Below are 12,039 nucleotides of genomic sequence, written 5' to 3'. Positions count from 1 at the left end.
AGGGGTTAAATTTACCAACTCTGTTTTATTGTACTCTCCCAAGCGAGTAGTACAGTGCTCTGCACACAGTAAGTGCTCACTACGTGTGATTGATTCATTCAATTCAATTGTATTCATTGAGTGCTTCCTGTATGCAAAGCACTGTAAGTGCTTGGTAGAGTACAATATAATCACAGACATTCCTGCTCACAGTGAGTTCACAGTCTAGAGGATTGATTGATTGATTAGGTGATGTGTGACTCTGCCTCTCTCAGAGGGCTGTGGTCTAAAAAAGGTTTGAGAACCATTCCAAGATTGAACTTTTAGGTGGGGGCCAGTCGGCTGCAGATCATCATTCTTGTATTCCCAGTATTCACCTATTGAGCTATATGTCTAGTTCACAGGGGTTACCAAAGTCTTTTCTCTCTTTTGCTTCCTTCAAGACAAGTAGCTATCAAAGTACAGTTTGTCACATCAGTGGTTCTCTGGAACCATGGGTGTAAAGAGAAGCAGCGTGGCTCAGTGGAAAGAGCACGGGCTTTGGAGTCAGAGGTCATGGGTTCAAATACCGACTCTGCCAATTGTCAGCTGTGTGACTTTGGGCAAGTCACTGAACTTCTCCGGGCCTCAGTTACCTCATCTGTAAAATGGGGATGAAGACTGTGAGCCCCCCCGGGACAACCTGATCCCCTTGTAACCCTGATCACCTTGTAACCTCCCCAGCGCTTAGATCAGTGCTTTGCACATAGTAAGCCCTAAATAAATGCCATTATTATCCCTTCCTTCCTCTCCCCCTCCCTTCCTTCCTCTCCCCCTCGTCCCCCTCTCCATCCCCCTCATCTTACCTCCTTCCCTTCCTCACAGCACCTGTATATATGCATATATGTTTGTACATATTTATTACTCTATTTATTTATTTATTTATTTATTTATTTTACTTGTACATATCTATTCTATTCATTTTATTTTGTTAGTATGTTTGGTTTTGTTCTCTGTCTCCCCCTTTTAGACTGTGAGCCCACTGTTGGGTAGGGACTGTCTATATATGTTGCCAACTTGTACTTCCCAAGTGCTTAGTACAGTGCTCTGCACACAGTAAGCGCTCAATAAATACGATTGATTGATTGATTAAAGTGACAAAGAACTCTCAACTTTATCCAACCTGATCAACTTGTATGTATTTCAGAGCTTAGAACAGTCCTTAACGTGCAGTAAGCACTTAAATGCCATAATTATTAACAATAATAATTGTAGTATTTGTTAAGTGCTTACTTTGTACCAGGTACTGTTCTAAGCATTGGGGTTGTTGTCGTCAAATGCCATCGAGTCATTTCCAATCCATGGCGACTCCATGGACACATCTTTTCCTGAATATCCCATCTTCACCTGTAGCCATTCTGGTATATGTATTCATAGAGTTTTCTTGGTAAAAAATGCAGAAGTAGCTTAGCACTGCCTTCTTCCACACAGTTAAAACTTGAGTCTCTGTCGTTGTCTTTGATCAACATTTTGATCACTTGACACTCTGCCTTTGACTCTTTCCCTTGCTGCTGCTGCCCAGCACAGGTGAATCAACTTTGTCTGAGGCTTCAGCTAAGACCTTTCCACTGTGGGTAACCTTGAAAGAGAATATCTCTCAGTGTCATAACTCTAAGCTTCATCAGCAAATGAAAACTCTCCTGCCAAGATAAGGCATGGATTCATAGGAGAGCACTGAGGTAGATACAAGATAATCAGGTTGGACATGGTCTCGAGCCCCATTTTATAGATGAGGGAACTGAGGCATAAAGAATTGAAGTGACTTGCCCAAGGTCACACAGCAGATGAGTGGCAGAGTAAGGATTAGCACCCAGGCCCTTCTGACTCACAGGCCTAGTCTCTATCCACTCGGCCCTGCTGCTTTTATCCTGGCGTGGGTGGGGATGGCAGTTCTTCCCCTACCATCAACCAACTGTTCTTTTCAGTGTTACATGAACATTTTAAAGCTATACAGCTTCTCTGTCCTCCCAAATTTGTCAGGTGACAAATGGGATCCTTAGAATGGAAATGTATAGGATTCACATATAGTCCCAATTTTAACAACCCTTTCCAGGGCCTCAGTTAACTAGCAATCTATCTTATCAGTGGACTAAAATTAACTTTTCATCAAATCTCATTAAGTATTTGCAGTGGCACATTATCAAAGGCTTAATTTTATTTTGAAATTACTGGTTTATAATAGTCTAATTTGGAGAACTGAGAAGGAGCTGACACACTTTCTCCTTGGTGTTTCCTTGACCAGGCTCTCCTAATTCCCTAAATTAAAAAGACCTCCAAAGATTTCCTTTCCAACTTTGTTCCCTGCTGTTATATTTTTATGTGCTATTACCTTCTATAATATGGGCTTCACTTCAGTGTTGGCAAAGACATCCTCGAGAACAGTCAAGTAGATTTCTACCCTCCGTTATGCCCAGTGAAGTAAATAAAACTACAGTGAAGTAAAATCTGAATATTGTCTATGATCTCAGCTTTGTCCAAGTTTTGAGAATTTTTGAGTCAGGAAATGAAGGTCACCCATAAACTATTATTGTCATGACCATAAATTGTTATCCTGTTAGATCCCCAATCCATATTTTAAGAATTCTAGAGCAGACTCCAAATGCAGTGAATTGGGAGGAGCATTCAACACCTATTCCCAAGACGAGACTTCTCCTCGATTCCTTTCCAGTCCTTCAAAACTCTGGTTGAGAGTCAATTAAAAAATAAACAAACCCAGAAACCTACCAGTTGATTTCAAAATTCCAAGCTTTTCCAAATCATCATCCAATGAACTTAAAAATATTTTTCTTGAATTCATTTTCTAGTAGCTTCTAATGCTGACCCAAGAAGTGCATTGTTTGCAGTTGCCCAGGTGAATTGAGTGATTTTTTTAAAACTCAAAGACATCTGATTTTTACAAAAATCTTAGGAGTATATGGGGTTTTGACAAAATCCATCAAAAATTTAGGGAAGCACCGACTTCTCCAGTGTCAGCAAGTAATGCACTTGGCCCATGTAGAAATTGCCACATTGGTTGTTTCTTTAGCACTTTTCCTTTTTTTGTTCTATGAATCCACTGACTGAACCCATGATTGCCAATGCCCCCCCCCCCACCCAAAAAAACCACAAACAAAAAAACCTATCCATCAATTAGTAGGGAAATATCTGCTCTGCCAAGGTTAAAGGACTTACTAGGACTTTTGAGGGAAAAGAAGAAGAAGTATGGTCTAGTGGATAGACCGTGGGCCCAGGAGTCAGAAGGATCCTGACTCTGCTACTTGTCTGCTATGTGACCTTGAGCAAGTCATTTAACTTTTCTGTGCCTCAGTTACCTCATCTGTAAAATGGGGTAAGACTGAGCCCCAGGTGAGGCAAGGACTGTGTCCAACCTGACAAATTTGTATCTAACCCAGCACTTAGCACATTGCCTGACCCATTTTAAGCACTTAACAAATACCACAATTATTATTATTAATAGATTGTGTCTATTGTACTGTACTCTCACAAGGGCTCAGTATAGTGTTCTGCACACAGTTAGCACTCAAAAACTGTCAAGTAAATGTCTGTACCCGCTATGTACCCCCAAACAGTGCTTGATGTGGAGTAAGCACTTAGCAAATACCATTAAAAAATACCACTGATTGCTAGTCACAGCACCAAGGACGTCATTCTCATGCTATTTGAAAAGATCTCTTGAAGAGCCATTTCAATCTGTGAAACTGAATTGTGATTTCAAAAACAATGAGATCAGATTTCATCAGTATTTAGTGGCTGCATACTATGTGCAGAATACCACAGTACACTCTTGGGAACATACAGAAAAGTAGAAGACAGGAAACTGCCTTCAAAAAAATTATAATCTAATGAGGAAGACAGGCAGAAAAAGATTATATACAAAGATTGGCTAAAGGAAGCATATATGGAAATAGAATTTAATTCAAATCATGAGTATATTTACTAGAAAAGGGGGAAAACTAATAAATTCCATAACTCCTTGTATATACTCCTGCCAGAAAAATGATAAATTATCCACATGGAGAAATTCACTGGAAGAAAAAGTCCATGAGGCTTAAAGCAGCACAGACCAGGTTTTAGGGGAAGAAAGAAACAAGATAGCAAAGGACCCATATTGCCTAAGCTTTCCTCTTCTCTTCTTTACTGGGTTACCCTAATAGGCAGAAAGTGCAGAGAAGTGCCTTCTGGGAAGTTTGATTAGGAAAATTGGTGCTCTTTCTTTTTTTATCCTTGGCCCTTTTGGTTTATAAAAGAATTAACTGCATCATTCCAGTCTCCTTTTTATAATAGTGATTGATGGTAAAACATATTTCTCACCTATAAGGATTTTTCTTTGATCAGAATAGACTTTAATTTTTGTGGCAAGATCAGTCAATGGAATTTATTGAGAGCCTAGTGTATACAGAACAATGGACTAAGCCCTTGATTAAGATTAGGAAGTCAGCATACTTGAAAACTTTTCCATGCTGCCTCAGCCCAGAGATGCCAATGGGATCTAGGAAATATGTCTAATTGTAGACCAAGAAAAATGGTGTTAAATGTTTCAGCCTAGGGCTATTTGGGCATAAATGCTAATAAGTAGCAGGTGGGACACCAAATTGGATATCCTCTGTAAGAGCTGTCTATTGTCACAAAAAGGAATCATCTGTGTGATATTATTCTGGTTCCATTTGGAATTAATATCCTAGGGAGTGTATTATATTGTATTCCAATTGCATTTCCTTAAGTATCACCCCAGGATATAAATTAAGTAATTGTATAGATTGTTGATGGCTAGACTCAGCAATTTTTGGATTCCAAACCAAACTATCACCAAATGCATTCTGATATTACACACACACACACACACATGCATCAGTTCACTGACCTTGATCTGTATAAGACATAATGCATTTCCAGAATGTCTTAATTTGACAGCTGAAAAATTTCATTCCTTGATAAACCAAAGTTAATATAGATAGTTCTTTGAAAAACCTTCAGAAATTAAAATATATATATGTATATGTATATATTCTTCGAGTTCCTGAAGAGATCATTCATGTGGAAAAATTTTAGTATATGGGGATTAAACATGTGATTGAAGCCACACGGCTTTGTGGAAAGAGCTCAGGCTTGGAAGTCAGAGGACCTGGGTTTTAATCCCAGTTTTGCCACTTGTCTGCTGTATATGACCTTGGGCAAGTTACTTAACTTCTCTTTGATTCAGTTCCCTCCTCTGAAAAATGAGAATTCAATACCGGTTCTCCTCTGTACTTAGATTGCAAGCCCCATGTGGGAGCTGATTATCTGTCCCAGCACTTAGTACAGGGCTTGGCACATATGTGCTAAATAAATATCACTATTATTATTATTATTACAAATTATTTAATTTACCAAAGGTAGCATTTTAAATGTCCTCTTGCTCTTACATCGACCATATCTTAAAAAAGCAATTACATGTAGCTGTACCTGGTCCAGAGTACACTGTTTTTACATAACCTGGGATATTCTCTAAAGTCTTCAAGAAGGATTGGTTTTGTGTGAGGTTATCCGTATATTTCAGATGAGAAGATACAAAATAATGTGGTATAGTGTGAAGATCCAGTGTTTGCTTATTAATAGCATCACACCATCTATAGCATTCCCTGTTTGAAGGGGTTTAAAATTTCATCTAAAGCTATAAGAAGTGATCAGAATAGAATACCATCTTACTTAAAAGAAACTCTCACCACATGAAAGACATCTACTTCCAAACACAATAGGAACAGAAAATGGGTTAGGTCATGAGGATGTGTTTGATGTCAGAACTATTTAGAAGTCAAAGGAGAGAGCAGTCAGAGGAGATAAGAGCTAGGATCAGCTTTGGCCAAAAAATCGAGTAACAGAAGATAGAGATTAAAACAGTGACAAGGCCTTAATACATGAAAAAGATACAGGATTTGGAGACCTGTAATTAGAAGTGGAAAAATAAAAGCGGATGTTGGAATCTGAGTGCTGGAATCGAAGGATAATTCTAGAGGGCATTATGATTGAAATGACATTGCCACATCTAAGAGAAGACTAGAGTAGGCCCAGGGAGGGGAAAATAATAATAAAAAAACCATAAAATGGAATGTGCATTTGGGCAATTTTAAATAAAACATAACTCCATTGTCCTGGCTATGATTACATTTTATGAGTTTTTTTCTTTCATTCAGTGGTATTTACTAGCTACTACTAGCTAGCTACTGTGTGCCAAGCACTGTACTAAGTGCTTGGGAGAATTGGTGGACAAGTTCCCTCCCCACAAAGAGATTAAAGTCTAGAGGGGGGGATATACATTAAAATAAATTACAGATATGAACATAAGTGCTCTGTAACTGAAAGTGGGGTGAATAGCCATTCCTTAAAAGGTTATCTTCCTGGAGTTATCAATCTAGATGCAAATTCCCACACCAGGCCCAGGCCCTACCCCCATTTCTTTTTGCTATTAGAGGGGACAACACAAGATAGAATTTGGTTCATCGTGCATTTATGCTTTTCTCAGAAATAGTATAGGAGTAAGACAGTGTCTAGGTTTGTTTATTGGAAACTCTTTGAAGGAGTTTCCTACATCTATCATTTTTTAAATTAGATTGTTCATCAAGAAACATGAGAAAACCAAAGCAATTTGCATAATAAAGTAGAACAATTTGAGTGAGGCCTTAAAAAGAATCAGCATCCATCAAAATGCTTAACTACACTATTCAATAACATATTGATCAAATTGGGAAAGAAAAAGCAGAACTTAACCAAGATTCCAAAGTTTGTCCTATTCTGGGAGTTTAATTTTATATTTTTTTAAATTCAGGACTGACTTGAATAAAAAAAGCTAGCAAAAGAAACATAAGATCCAGCCCTTCAAACACAAATCAGAATCAAGTTGAATCTAGGAAGATAATTAGATGGAAAAATTCTGCCCTGACAGACTCCTCCGACTCAAAGAGCTCTGACATTATCTAAATTAACAAAGTCACAGCAGACGAGCAGTGATAGGAATTATGAACTGCAGACACTGAGACAAAACTATGTAGTAAATAAATTTAGGGTGGAAATGAATTTCTTGAGAACAAATGATTTGGTTTGAAAAATATTGTGCTTCTTTTAAAGGTACACTGAAAAACTTTTAAGCCACTGAGGTGGGAGTTCAGAATCCTGTGCTTTTCTTGTTACAGTGAGAAATAGCACTATAATAGTAAATAAGAGACTGAAAATGACACATTGTGACCACTTTTAGATGTTGGTGGTACTCTTGGCACTGAGCAACAAAATCTAAACTCAATATATGGCATATAAAACATGAAAGTGGTTGGGAATTTATTTTTCATTTTCTTTCATTTATAGTTAAAAAAATATATCTTTCTAGTCTATTCAGCTTGGCTTTCCAGAAGCTCCTTTGGAAAATCAACCGGTTTTAGTCCTCTTGTCAAGCCACATGAGCAAGATGAAAGGGAAAACCCTAGCTCTTTAAAGTCACAATCTCTAGGGTGGCAGACCTGAAACCCAATCCTAAAATTCTCATTGGAAAACATGGATTCTAGGTTGATTAATGAAAGAGTGACCAGGTAAGGCAGGTGTGCCTTTTTTCTGGTGTCTTACCTCTTCCTTGAGCTACCTCCTATTCTGGGACACATTAAAAGATCCAAATTGTCCATATTCCCACTCAGAAACTTAAGTGGCACCACAGTTCATCAGAAAAAAAACAAAACCAAAAGGCAGGAAATTTATCATTTATCACAGAACAAGGTTGGTTAGCATTTATGTCACAATGGAAACCAATCACATTTTAACTGCAATTTAAACTGCAATTCCTTTTAGATGGAAGGACTAGACTTGGACTTAGGTAAGAGAAAGGAGGATCCATTGGAAAATGGAGAGATCTCATTTATTTGGTAACATAGCCATTGATACATTGGTGCAGACACTACAAGGCTTGGGTCAATGTTTAGATGGTTTTATCTGAGTGATCTTGTACATGGTAAAATGAATGACTGCAAAACGGTCTTTTTAAACACTGATGTTTTATCTTCTGACAATATATGAATGTGCAAACGTTCATCTGTGGGGAGAAAAGGGGCTAATTTTAGATTTGTTCCTAGCCCTCTCCATGTGAATGGTGTCGCTGTGAACCCAGCAATGAAGTTCACTGTGTTGTCGCAGACTGCGCAGTTCCGGAATGTGTCAATCCAGTCTATGAACCAGAACAGTGTTGTCCTGTCTGCAAAAATGGTAAGAGCATCCTGCTTTGGCTTTCACAGAGGGGGTAGACAGTGTAAACACCACATTTTGCCCACCATCCAACCAAAGCCATTTAAGCAAGGCTTTAAGTGATTAGTTTTATGTCACTGTGACTCCTAAATAAGAATCGAGGTCAAATAAGAGGGAAACCTTCACTGATTGACTTGAGATGTGAATTATGATGAAATTATTGCATTGTGGGATTGGGAATGTAGAGCTATTTGCTTAGTGATTGCCTTTATTTCTCTTTGGTGAATGATGATTGGTCTTTAGAAACATCAAGATAGTCCACTTTGATCCATGGTCTGGGAGAGCAAAGTGAAGATTAAATGTCTTTAAACTTTCCTTGGGATAATTATAAGATATTGAATTGATATCAGTCTATGAAAGCATTTGCTTTAAAGTAAGGGGAACTAGAAAGTTAATCTCATTTACCTCACATTTCCTTCTGCTACTCTCTCATTTTTGTTTTTCTGATAGTTATCTAAGCCATTCCAGCAATCCTGGAATGTTAGGGCTCTAGCTAGAAGCATTTGGCTACTTCCAACTTTTAATGAGGTGAGGCGGTAGCTTATAATGTATTTCCAGGGCAAAAGTTTTAATCGGTTGGAATCAGAGCCAGCTGATGAAGTTCCAACACACTGACCAAGGTGATTTTCTAAGGCTTACTCTGTTCAGGGAAATTCACAACCAGCTTTTGGGCACACCCATCCCACCTCTTATTGAAGGGGGTACGTACTACAAATGGAATAGGCATGCTTAGTCTGTCAGTCAGTCAATCATTTATATTTACTGAGTACTTACTTTGTGCAGAGCACTGTACTGAATGCTTGGGAGAGTATAATACAACAATAAACAGACACATCCCCTGACCAGAACGAGTTTGCCCAGTGAATGTTGCATTTTATTGGCATTTCCACAAATCAGAATAGAAAAGATTTTGTCATTCAAAGTCTCTAGCCAAGGCTTGCTGTCATCTGGATGGATGATAAATTAAAAGTTTAACCACAAGTAATCAGTATTTACTAGGAACAGAAATAACATTTTATCTGGAGGTGACAACGTGAAGACTTCATGGGGTGAAGGCAGCCAGCTGCTCTTGGCCCACTGCTTCCCCAAGCTCACTCTTTTCCCTTTGATCAACTGTATCTGGGTCTCTATGCATCAGGAAAGGAGTGAAGATCTAGAGATTTAAATTGTTTGGTGGGTCCTCAAGTGTCATTAGCCTGGGACTCTGGCATTTATCATGCACCCCCTATTTAGAGTGTAAGTTCCTTGTGGGCAGGGAGCATGCCACTTTATTTTTCTGTACTTCCCAAACACTTACATAGTGCACCATTCAAGAAGATATGTAATATTTGCTGCTACTGAAGCTACTGAGTGCAAAAAATGCACCCTGCCCACAGGACTAATGTTTTATACACAGTGGACACAAAATATGCTGAGGAAAAGTAGAGAAAACAGCAAAGAGAAAATGAATGTAAAGGCAAAAAAATCTCAGAGAACATTGCAATGAAAATCCAATTGTTAATAATTCTGATTTATGAATTCAATGAAAAATCAATTAGTATGAAGTTACATTATAGCTCTACAACATTATTACATTTTTTTAAATTTCATAGCTCACCTGCCTGCATAACTGTTGATGGTCTTAGCCAGCAAATAATTTTCTTTTAATGTATTAAAATTGATTTTTCCGTCTTCCTTGATTATGACTTGCCAAGAGCAGGTTGCTCTCTAGCCGTCCAAATCTCATCCTGTCACACTTGACCAAAAGAGTTAAACAAGCCAATGCCATTCTTTCAATCTGCCTTCTTTTTTATAATAGCCTAAAGAGACAATGGAGATTTATTCTGATCATCCCAAGAAATAATACTGTTATATGAGCTCCAGGACAAGAGGACAACCATTGAAGGTTGAAAGTGGCAGATTCAAAACAAACATGAGGAAACACTTCTTTACATAGAGGATAGTAGGCATATGGAAAAAAAATTCCCCAGGAGATTAGGCACGTCAAATAGCACATTCAAGGGTTGGGGGTTTGGAGAGGGGTGCTTGAATAAATTCATGGACCAATGGTACGTAATGGATTATCAGAGGATGTTAAAGGTATAAAGAGAAAAGTTAGAGATGGTAGGTGTTTTGTAATAATTTGAATGTCAAAGATGGCAACAATATATTTTGTCCACCATTAAAGGAAAATTAAAGTGACGTCTGGACCATTGGCCTGATTGAAGAAAGGCATCATTAATTCTCCTGTTTGTTTGTTTTTTAAGTCACTCTCCAGTGCACTGTTAAGCAATAGAATCTTCTTATATATTCCACAGATTAACAGGAAGCAATCAGTGATATTTACGGAGAGCTTACTGTAAACACTGTACTTAGCGCTTGGGAGACTGCAATACAACAGAGTTGTAGACACATTATCTAATCACAGTGGACTAGAGCCTGTAAAAGAGCAGAAATCTTGGATTATATTCCTTTTCTTTTCCATCTAATTAGTCAATGTAAATTTTAATGATGATAGCTTTAGTTATTATAGTGCAATTTTACCTGAAGATAAAAGGATTCAGTATCTGAAGTTCTCTAGTCATGGCAAAATTAGAAATGAGTGTCCCAAGGTGGAAATGAATGCCCAAGATGACATCTCTAGCCTTTGAACTTTCTCTACTCCAAGGGCTGTCAGCAGTTTGCAGCATGCCTTCTCCAAGATTTTAAATTTGCCTGGGGTGATTAAAATCAAGGTAATGCATGACCTACTCTTGGCCAAATATTTTTTTTCCTTATACAGTTGACTTCACTTATGCAATAAAACTGTAATTTCAACTTATACAAAGGCAATGGTGGCCAAAGGCTAGTGGCTAAGGTCCTTATATTTCAGAAACCCTTTCATATATTAAATACCAAAGTTTCCGATTTCCTCACACTCCTCAGCCAATTTTTTTTTTTTTTACCTTTTTCAATAAACCACTCTTTCCACCATCCATAAAATAGAGCTCTGCTCCGGGAAAAGTCTGGCCGTGTTCGAACTGATAGGCTTAAGTCAGCTCGGTTCAAATCCAATTGACATGACCCATAGGCCAGGTTGAAGTCTGTTAGTTGGTCTTGATCTAGCCATGGCTCTAAGGCAAAGAACTGCTAATTTTTTTTTTCCTAGCCCTTCCACTTATCCTACCCTGGATTTCTCCCGACTTACTTTGAAAACCATGCACCCCTACAGGAAAAATGGGAACACTCCAAAGTACTACTATGGAAAGCAGTTCTGAAATTAAAATAGCTGCCATTTTCAAAAGAAAAACTTCCCATTTTCAGTGTCATCATCATCAGTCATATTTATTGAGTGCTTACTGTGTGTAGAGCACTGTACTAAGCGCTTGGGAAGTACAAGTTGGCAACATATAGAGACAGTTCCTACCCAACAGTGGGCTCACAGTCTAAAATGTCATATAGTCATGGCCAGATTCAACCTGTATTTGTGTGGACTGGTGGTCTAGTGGAAAGATCATGATGGGCCTAGGAGTCAGAGGATCTGGATTCTAATCATGGCTGTGACATTTGTTTGCTGTGTGACCTCGGGCAAGTCACTTTACCTCTCTGTGCCTCAGTTACCTTATCGGAAAAATGGGGATTAAATCTGTCTCCCTCCAATTTAGACTGTGAGCCCCATGTGAGACAGGTACAGTAGACAACTGATGATTTTATACCTACTCCAGTGCTTATGACAGTGCCTGACACATAGTAAGTTTTTAACAAACCCCAATATTTTTTTTAAATGGGAACATCCCTACATTT

General features: G+C 38.3%; 1 protein-coding gene across 1 annotated transcript in view; it reads left to right on the top strand.

Moving 5' to 3' along the window:
- The window catches only part of VWC2L (von Willebrand factor C domain containing 2 like), a 133,696-nt gene that overhangs the window by 19,088 nt on the left and 102,569 nt on the right, over positions 1-12,039 (top strand). Inside the window, exon 3 of the mRNA XM_038749334.1 lies at positions 8,109-8,238. Coding sequence (XP_038605262.1) covers positions 8,109-8,238 — 130 coding nt within the window. The remainder of the gene's footprint in view (positions 1-8,108; positions 8,239-12,039) is intronic.

This window comes from Tachyglossus aculeatus, chromosome 7 (genome assembly GCF_015852505.1).
Source record: "Tachyglossus aculeatus isolate mTacAcu1 chromosome 7, mTacAcu1.pri, whole genome shotgun sequence".
NCBI classification, from domain to species: Eukaryota; Metazoa; Chordata; class Mammalia; order Monotremata; family Tachyglossidae; genus Tachyglossus; species Tachyglossus aculeatus.
Note: the sequence above shows the minus strand (reverse complement) of the source record. Positions and strands in the feature narration are given on the sequence as shown.